General features: G+C 49.8%; 1 protein-coding gene across 1 annotated transcript in view; it reads right to left on the minus strand.

The window, feature by feature from the left end:
- LOC146177573 (lipase member M-like) overlaps window positions 1-18,513 on the minus strand; it is a 97,958-nt gene that overhangs the window by 17,574 nt on the left and 61,871 nt on the right. Inside the window, exon 4 of the mRNA XM_084581593.1 lies at window positions 18,109-18,259. Within this exon, the coding sequence (XP_084437719.1) occupies window positions 18,109-18,259 (151 nt within the window). The remainder of the gene's footprint in view (window positions 1-18,108; window positions 18,260-18,513) is intronic.

Consider the following 18,513-nt stretch of genomic DNA (forward strand, 5'->3'; position numbering starts at 1 on the left):
GAGCGCAGAATTTCCAACTTTTATTCGAAAAACGCTTAGAGCATGCCTTTTATACGCTCAAAACAACCACCACATGACACAGCCGGGATAAAAAACACATAATTATGGACATATACGTGTGCATGATGCGCGGACCCGGCATAACGCCAGTCTAAACTAAAATCTAAAATCATGTTCTTAGGCTTGCACCTGCAGGCTAACGGCAGCACCTCCACCAAATGTTACGTGGTGGCATGACAAACGATGGAACACGGTGGTGGTAGAAAACATTTATATAGGACAAATACAGGAGGTTATGCGTGAGCTGACCCTGAAGGGGCCAACCCTCAGAAACACTAGGTGGAGGTCCCTAGTTCGGGACCCCAGTGGCGTCTGCCGCCGCTCGGGCTCGCCCGACTAAGGCCCGTTGGGCCTTCAGGTCGGAGCAGCCGAGCAGGGTCGCCTCCCAGTCCTCCCGGGTTGGGTTGGGGTGAGGGGGGATAGCCGGATTTGAGGGGCAGGCCCACACCATGTGGTAGATGTCCGAAGACACCACCCCACAGTGCGGGCAGCTGCCAGAGAAAGCAGGGTCGAAGTGTTTTAGAGCTGCCGGGCACAGCAGTGTGTTTGTAGAGAGGCGGAGTAAGAGCCGCTCATCCGCCTTTGAAAGGCCTTTACATGGGCGGGGGTAAAGGCTGTGGCTAGATTGGTAGCAATTTACGATATCTTTGAATGTATAAGCCGGATTAGGATCAGCGTCCTGGTCGGAGGGGGAGGAGGAGGAAACTTCCCGGAGAGAGAGCGCGCGGGCGGCGGCGTCGGCAGCCTCGTTTCCAGCCAGCCCCTGATGAGCAGGAGCCCAAATAATATATCGGGTAGCGGGGTCCCCAATGTAGGAGCTATTTTGAAGTATTCGGTAGGCTAGATAAGGGGTCCAGCCCTGTTCGACATTCCGACAGGCCCCTCGCGAGTCGGAAATTATATATTTCGAGTCAGAGTGGGAAGCAGCCAATGCTATGGCGACCTCCTCCGCATGAGTTATGTTGCGGGCCCTGAAGCTAAGACCGTTGACTGTTTTCGCCTCGTGGACGACTGCGGCCGTGTACCACCCCCCATGGTGCGGGCCAGAGGCGTCCACATAAAAAACGCCGGGTTTAGAGCCATAATGGCGTGCCAGGGCTTCCGCCCGCGCCAGGCGTCTGCCATCATGGTCTTCGCGTGCCATTTTAGCGGGAAGAGGGCGTACGCGGAGGGCGCATCTCCACGGCGCTGGAATGCGTGCCCGTTCTTCCATAAGTGTCGTATGTTTGATGTGGAGCCGGGCAAGAAGGCGGCGGCCCGACTGTGTCTCCGACAAACGCGTATATTGATTTGTGAGGTGCGCTTCCCTCAATTCCCTGAAGGTGTTCACCATTCCCAGTGCCATGAGGCGCTGGTTTGAGGTAGTCACCGGAATATCGAGGGCCCGCTTATAGATTTTGCGGAGAATGACCTCGAGGGCATCCTCATCTTGCTTCCGCAGGTGGAGATATGGAGTCGAATAAAGGATTCGACTGGTTACGAAGGCGTTTGCCAGCCGCAAGGCATCCTTGCTTCGTAACCCCCCGCGTTTATTGGAAACCCGGCGGACCATGCGGCCCACCTGGTCCCCCACCTTGCGGAGTTTAGCCAATGTGGTGTCTGGCTTGCGGTGTTGGTGAATGAAGAGTCCTAGTACTCGGACTTCTTGTGTTTCTGGAATTGGACCTGATTGAAGAGTAAGTTGAATTTTAGTAGTGCATTTTGGAGAGGGGCGGATGTGCACAAATTCCGATTTCTGTGGGGAGCATTGAAGGCCGCAGCGGCTAGCATAGCGCTCTACTATAGTCGCCGCCTGCTGCAGGCTGGCCTCAATGTCTCCAAGTGAGCCCTGTGTAGCCCACAGGGTGATGTCGTCGGCGTACAGAGCATGCTGCACGCCCTCGAAAGCACCGAGCTGGGCCGGCAGGCGCATCATGGCCAAATTGAATAGCAGGGGTGAAAGCACTGCGCCTTGCGGCGTTCCGCTGGTACCTAGGGGGAAGGGGCCGTGTTCGTTATCCTGAATGCGGATGTAAGATTGGCGGTCTGTGAGGAATTGGCGGATATATTGGAAGGCACGGTGGCCACAGTTGGTTTGACTTAAATGAGTGAGAATAATATCATGCGTTACATTGTCGAAAGCCCCCTTAAGGTCCAGAGCGAGTACGACCCTGTCGTTATGAGGGCACTCGAGGGGGTCAAGGACTTCACGATGTAGTTGAAGCAAGACATCCTGTGCGGATCTGTGTGGGCGAAATCCGTACATGGTGTCCGCGAAGATATGTTGTGTCTCAAGGTACTCAGACAACCGGTCCCGCACCATCGTCTCCATAAGTTTGCCCACACAAGAGGTAAGAGAGATGGGGCGAAGGTTGTCCGTGTTTATTGCTTTGCCGGCCTTTGGTATGAATGTGACCACAGCGGTTTTCCAATCAATGGGGAGTGGAGTATCTCCTCGCCATATTGCATTGATGTAGTCCAATAAAGTGGTATAAGCTGAGTCAGGAAGGTTAGCTAGTAATTTAACAGTGATTTTGTCCCGGCCAGGTGCAGTACCACGTTTCATTTTGCCCAGGGCTGCCCGTAAGTCGTGGAGCTTAAACGGCTGATCAAGCTCAGCGTTCTCAGAGCCTGCATAAGAGTACGCCTGCCCACGGGTGTCCTGTATGTTGCACAAATATCGGTCCCTGAGTTTGTGCGCGAGTTGTGTAGTATTACCAGAGAAGGTGTGGATTACACGCTGAAGATGTTTTTGTGTTTCTCTACGGGTCTGAGTTGGATCAATGAGGGCGCGAAAGAGGCGCCATGTGTTTCGGCTGGACATTTGACGCGCTGCCGTGTTGCACCTATCCACCCAGTTAGAGTCGGCGAGCTGGACCGCATACTCAGCCGCTCGCTGGGTGAGCTCGGCAATTCGAGCTTTAAGGTTTCTGTTATGTTTCTGCCGGCGCCATCGGCGGACGAGGGAGTGCCGAGCTTCCCAGAGGTGGAGTAGGTGGTTGTCCACATCCGATACCACCTCTGAAAGCTGAATCTGAGTTTCGGTGGAGCGAAGGTGTGAAACCAAATGCTGGGACCATGAGGTGTACCCTTGCTCTGTAATGGATGTTGTGTTGTCGAAATTTTGTCTGAATTTCGTCCAATCTGGGAGACGGGCTTGTGTTGTGGGTTTAGAGAGTGGACGAGCTCTGATTGTGGTATTGATAATGCAGTGGTCGCTGCCGAGGGTTTCCTCGGTGTTGACCCAGTCTGCATGTTGGATGTTATAAGTAAAGGTGAGGTCCGGACAGGTGTCCCTTGTCACGGAGTTACCAAGTCGGGTTGGGTGGACGGGGTCAGTGTGAAGAGTGAGGCCCAGCGTGGACGCAAGCTCCGCCAACCTGCGCCCTCGCTTTTCTTCACGGTGGTAGCCCCAAAGCCGACTGGGGGCGTTAAAGTCGCCTACAATCAGGAGGAGGTCTCGACCCGCGACTCTCAGCGCTCGGCTGAAGAGGTCTGAAAAAGAAATGTGTTGCAGTTTAGGAGGACAGTATACATTGAGAATGTGAAGTGGTGGGTCCTGCTTGCGGAGAGGGAGGAGAGTCACCATCACATAGGAATATACAATTTGGAGGTCGAGGTCGACAAGATTAGCTGTGTACTTTTTGTGGACACAAAGACAAGTCGAGGGGTCTTGTTGGAATGTCGTATAGCTTGTGAGTGCGGCGCCCATCCCTGGCTCTTGGAGGGCTACCACGGCTGGTAAGCATTCAAAAGTTGCGAGGTAAAGACGAAAGTTGGCCCGCTTACAGCGAGCACGGAAACCTCTGCAGTTCCACTGTGTTATTGTAAATGGGGAAGCCAAGTTTGAAGGTGGAAAGCGCCTACATTTAGGGGGCCCCGCCATCATTAGGATTAAATATAAATTTGGAGGGAGCGACTACCTCAGAGCCAGCACCCAAAGGCTGGGCATGGAGCTCAGTCCCTGGGTGAGGGGCAGCTTCCTCGGAGTCCGAGTCTATGACTCGACGGCTTGTTTTGGGAAGTCGAGAGGACACAACCCGAAGGGGTCCCGATCGTCGGAGAAGGCGAGCATTTTCACTGACATGTTTTGAAATCATAGCCGGAACAGTCTCCATGACCTTGGTCAGGACCTGCTCCATTGCTGCACTGATCATTGAGGTAAGTTTCATAGTCAGGCGGGCCTCCATCTCAGCAAGGACCGCCGGGAAGGCTGGTGATGATGCCACCGGCTCGCTCTCCATGTTCTCCGGGCTAGGAGGGCAGGGAGGATTAGAAGCCAATCTGCTTTCTAAAGCTTGAATTTTGGTAAGCAGCATCTCATTTTGGGCCCGGATTGCTGCCATCTGTTTTTGGAGCTCGATATCAACGTGAGAATGGGAGGGAGGGGGAGGAGAGGAGGCAACCCCACCCATGCCACTCACCTGTTTGTCATTTTTCACGGCACGGGCCCAAGCGTCAGCTGTGCCATCCGTCTTGTTAGTATGGGCTTTGTGGCCTTTTCCCCCATTCGGTGGTGGCGGAGGCGTCTGTCCCTTGGCGCCACCTCCGTCAGGGGACTCTTGCTGCTTTTTCGCTGTGATGTTGGTCTGACGTTTTGCGATGTCTTTGGTTGTGGCGCCGGAGTGTTTTGGCTTCCCGTCAGAATGCCGTGTTGCTGCAGGCCCCGAGCGCTTGGCCGTAGAGGGCGAGCGGAATTTCCTCGAGCACTCAGGAGAGTTTGTTGGGTGCCCGAACCCACGCGTCACACATTTCGGCTGACAGTCGTGAGGAGCCCGCACCCCCTCCACTGCCGGCACTTTTTGGCCACACAGGCCGCAGTTTTCACCATTCGGGTTGGGACATGTGTCCGCCCGGTGTCCAACTGTGCCGCACTTCACACATGCCGGAATTGTTCTTTTGTATGCCCGGACCAGGGCAATTTCTGAATTGTAATGCACATACCGAGGCACAGTCTTCCCGGCGAAGGTGAGCTGGGCCGCGTTGGAGGTGCCGTATTTTCGGATGTCGACGATCTCTCCGGCTCGCCATTGAATTTTTTGTTGCAGGGACGCAGTGGTCTCGCAGCTCGCTACGGTGATGACAGCTTTAGAAACATTGTCGGTTTGCTTAAGATGGCCCCGCATGGCAATGGAGCCTTTCGGAGAGGCAAGTTGAAATTCGCCAATAAGGCGATCTGCCACGTCGGCAACCGGGGTGCCCGTGACAACGAGCACCTCCACCAAATGTTACGTGGTGGCATGACAAACGATGGAACACGGCGGCACAACAGAAAAGAACGACGTGATGACATGATGATGAAATATGCTTTAATGGCCAGCGAGCCTGGCGCGAGCGCTCCGCCCCGCGCCACTGCCCGCTTCGTCATCTTTGTAGCAATATGACGCTGCAACGCATCGACCAGTCGGTGGTACAGATCGGACGACTCCTTAAGCGAATCTCCAACAATCATCATGGCAGGCGAGAGTCCAACCTCCAGCGCCTCGCTCAAACTTTCATCTGTTCCCGCATCACCTACTCTGGCCCTTACTTACGTCTCACTCGTGCCGAAAGCGAACGGCTAGAGGCGTCACTTCGAAAAGCATGCAAGACGGTCCCAGGTCTCCCTATGTCTACAGCTACCCATAAGCTCATGGCTCTCAGAATCTCCAAGTATACACTCCCTTGACACATTGCATGTGCTGTGATGTGATAACAACTTTATTCTTTCAGCAGATAAATAAGCCCCCTAGTCGCCGCCCTCGGCATGCAGGCCTAAGGAATGGGAGCCAGGACCTCCGCGATCAGAAGGAAGCAAAGAGGTCTTGGTTCTTAGCGGCTTATTCCACCAGGCGAAATGGCTTGTTGCTATGGAGCAGGGCCCTCGCTCCCTAGTGGAGCTTCCCAGACTTTTCTAACATTTTTATATGCTTTAGCCCCTGGCGAGCTAGAACGTTCCCAGAGTATGTGGTGGAGGATCCCTCTCTTCCCCCAATGCTTGCATTTATCCCTTTTTATATCGTCAACCTGAATATAATGCAGGCTGGAAACTTCAAAAACCCAGTCTGGGCACGTTGCATGTGCCTCCTGTGTGACGTCGTCACTTAGCAAGTCATCCTGCTTCACATGACACTTCATTGTCACGTGGTTCGAGTGTGACTCCCTCACGTTTTGCAACTCAGTCTGAATCGCGAGAAAGCTTGTCATTTGGCACTTTCTTGAACGTTATCAAGATTTACACGAGGGTTCATTGTTACGTCGCTCTAGTGCAACATCACCACTTGCAACGCATTGATCCAATGTGAAGTTCATTATCATTGCGAAGTACGTGGCATTAAATGTGATTAGACATAACGTCGCATAATCAGTGCGAATGTGCATGTAACTCACATGACTAAATAAGCTATTTTCCACCTTTATTAGGACTGATGCTGATATAACTTTACTTTGAATAAGTGTGGAGGAATAGAGGGAGGCTAGTTAGCGTGCCTCAAGCTTTATAGATCTTTGGCGTCGCCGGCCCATCGACGGCCTTGAACTGAATGTCAAAGTCATCGCTGCACCTTACCTATCCCAAGCTTCTTTAGAGGGATCAGTAAAAAATACTGAGGGAGGCTAATAGGTCTTCAGGCCCAGATCATACGACAGAAATTGTATTTCTCCCGCAAAAGCGGCAGAACGGATTCATATTCTTAATTATTAATTTCGATATGTAGTTTGGGTTGTGGAAGTTTCACTTGTGGGTTTCTCGATATGAGTTGCTGTTGTCTTGTCAGTGTTTTATGATGTGGTGAAAGTTTTCGCAAATTGCCTTGTAATGTACAGTGAGATAGTTGTATGATACGAATGGCTCACCGAAGGGCTCGACCGGCTAATTATTGAGCGTATTGGTGGGCAGCCTCAATTGCCTTGTCCCCCACATGGACCGAGGTCTATATCAGTTCGATATCTCTCAAGAGATGAGATTATCATATTTCAGTGGGTATTTGTGAGGCGGGATTGGAAACCCTACCTCTAGAATACATGCTGATCTCCAATTTTTGTCGTTTACTATTGTAGTTGCATTATGACGGCGATGGCCTCGCTGATGGCGGCCTCCACCGCGACTATCTGTCTGGATGTGGAAACCGTCTCCGCCATAAACAGTCGCGCTGGGTAAATGCTGGGGTGTGTAACAACACATCGAATATTTATTAGGGTCTTCCGTGTGTCTTCTGCCGCATCGACGTAGATGACATTCTGTAGCTGGCTCAGGGCCTTGTGCAGGCTCTCAGCTCGTACTTACCTTCGGCCTTGATGTGCGTGGGCTTACACGTTCCGATGAAGAGGTTTGATGGTGATCCTCTTGCGGATATCGCTCGGAATAGTTTGAGACAAGTCATGGAGGGGTTCGCCCTCAATACATGGTATAACGTCCAATGACTGCTTAGTAAGCTATATCGCTTAGCATTATACCGATAAATAGGATAGATTAGTGATGAGGCTACATATCCCTTCATATGACTTGACATGATCTTTCGGGATCATGACATCTGTAACCTGCGCTGTGGAATCTTCCGGTGACGCCGTTTTCAACTTGTGAGATATAGAGTTTCGGCTTAAAATTTGACACGTGCTCTAAAATAAATGTATTGATTTTTTGTCTATGAGAGAAAGGAAAGAACTGCGCATACGGACGCAATGCAACAGTAGACTTTAAGAAGTAACTCAATGCAATTGTTAAAGTGTACGCTGCACAATCGGATACTTAACGTACGACGGATCGATAGTAGTGCAACTGGACGAGAAAAGTACTCATGGACAAAGAGATAGTGTGAAAAAGGTGGACTGTGAAAACCTTGTCGGGCAAGATCCTGGAGCACTGTCGTGTAGCGGCCACAGAAATTGGATTGATAACGTGATACGTCGTTACCAAGACCTGATGACGCTTCCGCGTTCTAAATTTAAGAGCAGCATTCAGATAACGTGATACTTCGTTACCAAGACTTGATGACGCTTCCGCATTCTAAATGTAAGAGCGATATTCACAACGATAACTGCGTGCTTACGTAGATCTCTCAATGTGCTTATATAGATTTATCAATTTACACCTCAGAGAGCCACACGCCCTATCTTGCTATACGTCCTATTTTTTTTCTCTACCGCAAGCGCCTGCGGATGCCTGCGCCTACCAAATACTGCTTGAAATCTTATTGGCAGACAATGGCATCGTCGTGCAGACAGCCTCGAAAATAGTTCGAATTATACCAGGCTTCATGCTTGTAACGTAAACATCCTAGAATACCTTACAAATAACTGCAATATTATCGTACGAAATATAACAGAATTCCGAGGTTGAGTAGAGATGTTGTGGCGGACAATTCAATGCTAGTGTTCGTGAACGTTAGAGTTTTTATGTTTAGTCCCTCGTTTTTCGTTTGTGTCCTGCAGAAGCAACTGCGGAAACGCCGGACTGTTGTAGGAGGATATTCAGGGCTTGCACAGTTCACATGTATGCATGGTATGAAGGAGCACTGAACAAGGGTAAAAGGCGGACGCCTCAGTTCACACGTCAAGCCATATCATTTTCGCCTGGCACCGCTGACTAGCTACAAGGAAAGTATCTACACCTATTTCTCAATGAAAATGGACACGAAATATAGCCTGCTATTTTTGTGACCTTGTGGACATAAGGTGTGTAACTTACCGCCAGCACAGGAATCGACGGCAGCAGTAGTGAAAACGGTGTCCCCACGTAAGTAAGGTTTGCAACCGGGCCGTAAGCAACCAGAAGATTGACCTGCATGAAGAGAGTAATATCGGCAGATGTCGACGAACATATCAAATATACGAAGTTAATCAAATATTAACTGCACAAAAAATGTCAGAAATTCGGTGTCCTGAAAGCGCATATTCCAAATATTCTCAGTGTCTCGCGATATCGCATTTTTGCGGAGTAGTGGCAGGCGCCAAGAATGAAATGTAGAAGGTTATACACTAATACGATAGAGACAAGAATAACGTTAGCTTGTCCACACGCCCCCTTGCAACAAGCCGATAGGATTCATTCAAAGCAAGCAAGTGTTCAAAAATAATGACCCACTGGGCAAAATCTTAACCGCTCCTGTATTTCATGTAACACCATCTCCTACATTGAAAGCAATGCTCTTCCGTTTCGTATACTGTGTTTTCACCACCGATGTAAAATAGTATCTAATACCTATGAAAATAGTATAGTCCAGTTGTCAAGATAGGGGGAAAATACTGCTATAGATGCTAAGGTGGCGTCCTTGTTTTGCACTGTATTCTGCGAATGTGGTTTCACTTCCGCCTACTGCTCTCAAGCGAATATGTCCCCCCCCCCCCCCAAACACACACAACAACGTAGCTTCTCTGCGCAAATGCAGGAGAAATCTTTTTGTATAATGATGACAACCATTATTTTGGTTTTTCTTCATACAAAGACAATTCCTCAGCTCGCCAGTAACTAGGACGTGCGACCGTATCGAACTTTTCTTTTCACCGTTGCTGAGGAATTTTGCAGCATTTGGAGCCTCTCCGAAGGGAGAAAGAAAGTTATGAGCGCGCTATCAAGCAGTACAGAAGACGAAGCTTCTTATAAATTGCTCTCGAATCTCACGTCACCAGTGTAGAGCAGAATAGCCCCACTTGTTAGCGCGGGAAACTGTCTTTTTTTTTAAATTCTTTAATGATCCCAAAGTTTAGCATAACAGTGGTTTGGTTGTTTTGTAGGGTTTGATGCCCCTAAGCGCCTTGGCTATGAGGGACGTGTAAGTGGAAGCCTTCAGCTGTTTCGACTTCCTGCAGTTTTTTAACGTGCACTGATACTGCACTGCACACGGGGGCCTTGTTTTTGCCTGTATCAAAAAGCTGCCGCCGCGGACAGAATTCGTTGTGCGTCGTCAGGTTTACTAGTCGACCGCCAAAACCACCCAGCTATGAGGGGTTCTTAAACGTTTAATACTTGTTTTTGGGACAGTAGCGCACAGAACATGCCCCTATATTTCTTGTTTCTGCCATTTATACAGGGTGTCCAAGCTAACACTATCCAGTGTTAAAAAATCAAGCATTTGAGGTAGGCCAGAAAAATGAACTGTAAAGTTAACAGCCATCTGGCGCACCACAAGCAATGTTTTATTTTAAAATTAACTAATTATTAATTAGGAGACGTTTTTATTTACACATTAGTGCCTTTAGAAAATAGATGTGATTTGCAAAGGTGGAGAGCACGTTCGTAAACTCCCATTTGCTTTATTTGCGATGAAGAAAACCTCACATGCGTCTTTTTTCCAAGATATAAATAAAGCCTGCCAAATACACAAAAAAAATCAGTGATCGACGCATTCGCGCGCCAGTTTTTGGTGCTCTCCAATCGTGCTTTAAGAGAACAATATCAGCTGCGACCTGAATTACTGCGGTTGTGGCAGTAATTGGCCACAACCTCCTATGAAAGCCTCGGGAAGGAACAGCAGTTTACATTAGGTAGCGAAATACTGGAAGTAGTAGGCGAATATGTCTACTTAGGACAGGTAGTAACCGCAAATCCGGACCATGAAAAGAAAATAACAAGAAGAATAAGATTGGGATGGAGCGCATTTGGCAAGCACTCGCAGATTATGACTAGCAGCTTACCGGTATCGCTCAAGAGAAAAGTATACAACAGTTGCATCCTGCCAGTACTCACCTATGGGGCTGAAACGTGGAGGCTAACCAAGAGAGTTCTACTTAAGTTGAGGACAACCCAGATAGCTATGGAACGAAAAATGGTAGGGGTAACATTAAGAGATAGAAAGCGTGCAGAGTGGGTAAGAGAAATACCTCAAGTTACCGACATTCTAGTGGAAATTAAGAAGAAATGGACATGGGCAGGACATGTAGTGCGAAGAGAGGATAACCGATGGTCGCTGAGGCTAACAAACTGGATTCCAAAGGAAGGAACGCGTAGCAAGGGGAGGCAGGAAGTTAGGTGGGCGGATGAGATTAAGAAGTTCGCAGGGGTCAAGTGGATGCAGCTAGCACAGAACCGGGTGAAGTGGAGAAATATGGGAGAGGCCTTCGCCCTGCAGTGGGTATAATCAGGCTGATGATGATGATGATGATCAGCTGCGACTGTGAATCGACAGCCCATTTACAGCGGTAGGCTACGTTGGCGCACGGTTGTAGCGAGCGCGGTGAGCTCGCTGCAGCTTGCACCGTCATGTGCGCCGACTTATCAGACTTATCAGCATGCCGCTGCAGGCCATGAAACTACGGCCGCAGCTGGTTTGAACGTTCAATCAAACCACGCTTCAGCGCAGCACATTCGAGGCTCCCGAATGCCCCAATCACATGATATTTTTTAGTAATTTGATGGCTTTCTTTAGAGCTTCAAAGATACACGTACGGGGTTCCTGATGAGAAATATGGAGGCTTCACAAAGGTGCTCTCCAACTTTGAAAAATCTTAAGGCAGTAGTTAGTAAGATACAAAAATACCTGTGATGCGCCAGATACCTGACATATGTATAGATGTAGTATCTATGTCTACCCCAAATGATTTATTTTTAACCCATGGCTAAGGTTAGCTTGGACACCCTTTATATTGTCACGTGGTGGTGCCCAAGTTTGATGACATAAATCAAGTGTAGGTGATTGCACTGAAGAAACTGCTTACTGTGCTGACTGGCGCCCGCAAAAGAACTAACCAACTCAGCGGCAGCGATAAGAACAAACTGGATCGTCAATCGTCGAACAAAGAATGCCGGTCACACTCGTCAACGCCCAATTCAAACGCTGCTCAGAAAAATATAGATAAGGTCGCAAACTGCTACCAGTACAAACTGGAACATTGTAGAAACATACGCAAGTGATCGGAATATTCGAGACAGATCTCGGCGCATCGTTCGCGACAAAGAAAATTATAACGCGTTGTATCGCGACAAGTATGAACAAACACGGTATACAGAATTGAAACGCGTGCCAGAATCACAGTGATAAGTCCTCATGTCGGCGGCTGTTCAAAAACAACAAATACAGTTTTGAAGGTTTTGTGGCATTACTCCCCCCTTAAAGAAAACATCCCCTCGATGTTCCAAGATAAACAAAGCAACATAAATAGAAACTACAAAGTTTAAACACCACGCATTCATTAACGCGCGTAATAAGGCTTCAGACGAACAACACGTACGATTTCTGGGCGTGCGCATCGCCGTTGTGATGCTGACGTTCCGTCGGGAATGACTTTATCGTTCAGTGGTCCGACGCGGCGAATGATTTTGAATGGCCCAAAATATCGACGCAACAACTTTTCACTTAGTCCGAGACGGCGAATTGGTGTCCAAACCCACATTTGATCTCCTGGATTGTACTCTGCGTGGTGTCGTCGTAAGTTTATCGTCGGCTGTCGGTGCGCTGTTGGTCTTTAATACGCAGCCGTGCGAGTCGTCGGGCTTCCTCTGCACGCTGCAGGTAGGCGGCGACGTCAAAGTTGTCCTCGTTGGTAACGTTCGGCAGCATTGCGTCTAGAGTCGTCGTGGGCTCCTTGCCGTACACAAGCTTTAACGAGGTCGCTTTGGTCTCCTGAACTGCCGTGTTTTACGCGAAGATCACGTACGGCAAGATGGTGTCGCAGGTCATGTGTTCAGCGTCGAGGTACATGGCGATCATGTCCGCGATCGTTTTTTTTTTTTTCAAGCGCTCCGTAAGGTTATTGGTTTGAGGATGGTACGCAGTTGTTCGTCGATGGCTTGTATGACTGTATTCCCGGATGGCTTGCGTCAACTCTGCCATAAACGCCGTTCCCCTGTCCGTGATGAGCACATCATGGGCGCCGTGTCGCAAGAACATTTGTTCGAGAAAAAATTTGGCAACTTCTGCCGCGGTACCATTTTGTAGGGCTTTTGCTTCGGCGTAACGGGTAAGGTAGTCAGTGACCGCAATGATCCACTTATTATCCATAGACGAAGCTGGAATGGGGCCGAGGAGATCCATCTCACTTTGCTGAAAGAGCAGGTCTGGGGTCAGAAAAGGGTTTAGTAGTCCTGCTGGTCTGATAGGCGGCGTCTTGCGTCGTTGGCCCTCACGACATTCCATCACGTAGGGGCAACGTCGGCTGGCAGTCGCGGCCAGTAGTACTTCTCCTGTATTCGGCGCAACGTGCGTGCAAATCCGAGATGGCCTGCAATGGGCTCATCATGCAACGCCTGCATAACTTCCTGCCGGAGGTTTTTAGGCACTTTAAGAAGTTTCGCGGTCCTGTTGGGTGCGAAGTTCTTCTTCACGAAGAGGCCATTGCTTAACGCGAACGATGATAAATGTCCCCTGAACACACCAGGAGGGGAAGCGGTCTTTCCATCTAAGTAATTGGATAGAACATTAAGCTCAGGGTCTCATCGCTGTTGCTCTGCGAAACAGCTGGCACGTACCGGTCCCAAAACGGCGTCGTAATCAATGTCCTTCGGGGAAGCGTCGACGGGAGCGCATGATGCGTCGGAATGCTTCCGGCCATACTTATACACTACAGTCAAGTGAAATTCATGAAATCGTAGGATCCATCTGGCGAGGCGGCCAGAGGATCTTTCAAATTAGTCAGCCAGCAGAGCGCGTGATGATCGCCTACCACCCTGAATGGTCGGCCGTATAGGTATGGATGAAACTTAGAAGTGGCCCACATGATCGCGAGGCACTCCTCGGTCGTCGAGTAATTGAAGCCGGCTTTTGTGAGGGACCTGCTAGCGTAGGCGATTCCTTTCTCCTGTTCGGCACTCCTCTGGACAAGAACGGATCCTAGGCTCACATTCCTCGCGTTGGTGTGAATTTCGGACTCAGCGTTTTCATCCAAGTGGCCAAGTACAGGAGGGCACTGTAGGTGGCCCTTGGGTTCGTCAAATGCTTCTCCTTGCGGCGCTTCCTGTTTAAACGGTACGTCAGCCTTTGTAAGCTGCGTCAACGATTCGGCGATGCGCGAAACGTTTCTGACAAATTTTCGATAATAAGCGAATAACCCAAGGAATCGGCGCACAGCTTTCCTGTTGAGAGGCGGTGGGAATTATGTGATTGCAGCTGTTTTCTCCGGGTCTGAGCGAATACCTTTCTTACTAACGATGTGACCTAGGAACAGCAGTTCTTCGTTGGCTGAGTGGCACTTCTCTGCTTTTAGCGTTAGTCCCGATGACTCGATGGCTTCCAGCACTGTCTGCAGTCGTTTTAGGTGGTCTTCAAAGTTTGACGCGAAGCAAACAACGTCGTCTAAATATAACAAACAAATTCGCCACTTCAGGCCCGCCAGGACTGTGTCCATTAATCATTGAAACGTGGCTGGTGCGGAGCAGAGGACAAATGGCATGACCCTGAACTCAAAAAGGCCGTCCGGTGTTATGAATGCGATCTCTTTCGTCGACCTCAACTTTCCAATATCCGCTCTTCTGGTACATCGATGAGAATTACCTTGTATTGCTAAGCCGGTCGAGAGTGTGTCGATGCGTGGAAGCGGGTAGACACCCTTCCTAGTTATGCTATTCAAGCGGCGGTAATCAATGAAGAAGCGAAGTGTGCCGTCTTTCTTCTTCACCAAAACTACTGGTGCCGCCCAAGGGCTGTTCGATGGCTTGATTCCGTAATCACGAAGCATTTCCTCAACTTGATCGCGTATGGCCTGGCGTTCTCGCGGCGATACACGATAGGGGCTTTGGCGCAGAGGTCGGGCATGTTCGTCCGTTATAATGCGGCGCTTGGCCGGTGGTGTTTGTCGTACCTTCGATGATGACGAGCACTCCCTGTAGCTTCGAAGAAGACTGCGAATCTGGTCTTTCCTGATGCGGGTCAGTGCCGGGTTTATGTCAAATGCGGGCTGATGGAATTGGTCCAGTGCGTCTTCCAGTAGTTGGTCGTGGATGGCGAATACGTCTTTGAGGTCCGCTAATTCGCCCAGAAAAGCGAACGTCGTGCCCTTGTTGAGATGCTGGTATTCTTTGGTGAAGTTTGTTACCAGCGCCTGGGCCTCTTGTCTCCGGAATTTCGCGATGCCTCTTCCGATGCCGACACCTCGTGCTAAGAGCAATTGAATATTTCCTTCGACGATGCCTTTACCGGTTTCGATGTCTGCGCCACCGACGCTGACTGCGACGCTTGATCGGGGCGACACGATCAATTCTCCGTCGAGGACGTTTAGAGCGACGTGGTGCGTCGAAGTCGTCGTAGCAGGTATGGCTTTGTCTGCAGAGAGCTTGATCAGCCTGGACTGGAGGTCGATGATAGCCTTATGTTCATTTAGGGAGTCCATGCCTAAAATCACGTCTCGGGAGCACTGCTGCAAGACCACAAAGCTGGTTGGGTAAGTACGTCCATTTATGGTTATTCTTGCAGTGCATCGTCGCGATGGAGTAATTCCCACCTGCGGTGCGAGTCAGCGGGCCATCCCAAGCAGCGGTAACTTTCCTGTGCCCAGAGGCTAGTGGTCCACTGATGACTGAATAGCCAGTTACGGTGTCTACTAGGGCAGTGACTCTGCGACCGATGACATCAACTTCAAGGTCGCTTATTCACGTCCTCGCATTGCGCGTGCGCCTTGGTGTCCGATCTCGGCTCCGTCGTTTCATGAGGTCATAGCTGGGGCATACCATTGTCGTCGTGTGGAGCGGCAATGAAATGGCTGTGTCGTCTTCAGTGGCCGTCGGCGGCGGAGGATCTTCGTCTTTTCGCCGTTGTGCAACCTCACATCCGAAGGTTGCTCCCTTCAGTTTCGATTACGGGGGCTAGAAGACCGTCCTTGCAAGTAACCACAGCTCGGCGACGCAAAATCGGGCATTGCACAGCGATGGGGAGCGTGACAGACGCCTTGGCGATTAGTGCTGACCGCTGCGCAGGAAGTCGCTGATTTCATGTGGTCGCTCACAGGAATTCGTGGAGCGGCGACCGCGAAACCACGGAGACCGATCCGCCTGTACGGGCACTGATGGATGATGTGTCCTGCCTCACCACAACGGAAGCAGAGCGGTCGGTTGTTAGACGTCCTCCAGGCGTCGCATTTCCTGGGGCTTGGAGATCGTTGCTAGACTTGGCGGGCGGGGGCCAAGGGGCGGCTTTCAAGGGCAGGATGGTAGCGACGAGGGCTTGGGAAGTCGCGTAATCTTGGGAGGTCGCGTCGGGGTGCAGAATGACGTAATGCAGCAGCATTATTCACCGCTGCTGATTCATGCACTGGAGCCGTCGGAGTCGTCGCTTCAGGAACGCCCAGTGCCTGCTGGACTTCTTGACGTACGGCGTCCGAGAGCGTCGCCACCTGGGGTTGTTGTGATCATGGCAGCAGTCGGCGGAGCTCTTCTCGCAGAATCTCCCGGATGAGGACCCAAAGATTCTCTCCGCTTGCAGATGCGCTGGGGTAGTGGCTTGAGTAGTCCGGTTGAAGTGGTCGCTCATAGTGGCGCATCCGGGCGTCCAACGTCTTCTCGATGGTAGACGCTTCCGTTTCAAATTCCGCCACGGTTTTGGGAGGATTTCGAACAATACCTGAAAAAAGCGATTCTTTAATGCCTCGCAATGAAAATTTGACTATCTAAGCTTTGGTCATGTTAGGGTCGGCGCGGAGAAAGAGGCGCTCCATCTCCTCAAAGTATGCCAAGACAGGCTCATTAGGGAGTTGAAGTCTTGACTGAAGGAGGGCCTGCGCTCTTTCCTTTCGGACGACGTTTGAAAAGGCAGTCAAAAACGCTTCCTTGAAAATCTCCCAATCCTTCCTAGCTGCCTCATGATTTTCAGGCGAAACTCGGGCATGTCCTTAAGAACAAAGTAGACTTGCTTGAGTTTCACGCCGTCGTTCCAGCCGCTTAATTCTCCCACACTGTCGCAAAGGTCCATCCAGTCTTCCGCATCTTCACTGGGCAATCCTTGGAAGATGGGGGCTCCTTGGGCTGCACGAAGACGACTGGTGCTGTTGACTTAGCCATTTCCAAAGTTGACGCCTTCTGGAGTCGAACGGGGTGGCAGCAGACCGTGTTCGGGTTCCAGGCCTTGGAGTCGGTGGCTGGCTCGGTGACCTGTAGGCTGGTGTTTCAGGGCGACAGGAACAAAGCACAGGTCTTCGCTTGAAGGAACAAGGGCAGCACATCCACCAGATGTCACGGTGTGGTGACCAGGATCGATGACACAAATGAAGAGTCGGTGATTGCACTGAAGAAACTCTTTATTGGGCTGACTTGCGACCGCAAAATAACTAAGCAACTCAGCGGCGGCGGTAGCAACAAACGTGCTCGTCGATTGTCGAACAAAGAATGCCGGTCACACTCGTCAACGCTCAATTCAAAGGCTGCTCTGAACAATCTAGATAACGTCGCAAACTGCTACTAGCACGGCATGGAACATTGTAGAAACATACGCAAGTGATCGGAATCTTCGAGAAATATCTCGGCGCATCGCTCGCGACAAAGAAAACGACAACGCGTCGTATAGCGACGACGAGTATGACCAAACACGGGATACAGAATTGGTACGCGTGCCAGAATCACAATGATAAGGCCGCATGCCGGCGGCTGTTAAGGAATAACAAATACAGTTTTGAAGGTTTCGCGGCAATATGATTCTTCCAAACGTTTCCTCAGTTGCGTGCTTCTTCTTAATCAGTAAATAAACTATCCTTACTTTATGCAAAAAATATGCTATATAATATTGGTTATATGCAACAAGCATATGAAGAATAAATACCTGACGCAAATAGATTAAAGCTGGCGGCTTTCATACGACGATCAAAAGGTAAAGCCTACTTTTGTTCTCAGAACGTGGGGAATGTTTCACTTGACTAAAACTTCGAAACGCTCAGGCGTGCCCAAAAAGTCATAGGAACTGCGAAGTGCCATTTCAAGATAACAACGTTGGGTCTTGTTAGACAGTTTTAGGCAAAAGACAACCTTGATTTTTTTTAACTCTCAGAGCAATTTGCGTGATACTGAACGTTAGCTTGTGAGGCACTTACTGTCAAATATTTGAGAACTGTTTTACGTACCTAACAAATCAGTACTGTTGCGAAAATAGAGAGAGGTAGAGCAGATGGGGAATTTGATTAAAGCCATTGCCTAAAAGTGTTTGTTGAAAACCTCATCAAAGGAGTAAAAGCTCTCACCTTGTCATTGTAATCTGGCCTTCTTGAAAGCAACACGAGAGATACCATCGCTCCTTGCGAAAACCCCAAAATCGTAATCTTGGGGCAGCCGCTAATGCTGAGGATGAGATCGACGGTTGCTGCAGTGTCAAAGCGTCCGATTTCGTCGAAACTGCGACAAAATCAAAATATAAATTAGGAAATAATAATGTAATAATTGGTTCAGAGAAAAGGGAAAGGCGCAGTATCTGTCACACTTGTTGACTGATTTATTTATTTATAGGAAGGGAAAGGCGCGCTAACTGTCTCACTTGATTTCTGTGGACACCGCAACCGCGCCTTAAGGGAAGGGAGGAAGATGGGAGTGAAAGTGGAAAGAGAGAAAGAGGAGCCGTAGTGGAGGGCTACGGAGTAATTTCGACCACC

Source organism: Amblyomma maculatum, chromosome 10 (genome assembly GCF_055883805.1).
Source record: "Amblyomma maculatum isolate TAMU_Amacu chromosome 10, ASM5588380v1, whole genome shotgun sequence".
NCBI lineage: Eukaryota > Metazoa > Arthropoda > Arachnida > Ixodida > Ixodidae > Amblyomma > Amblyomma maculatum.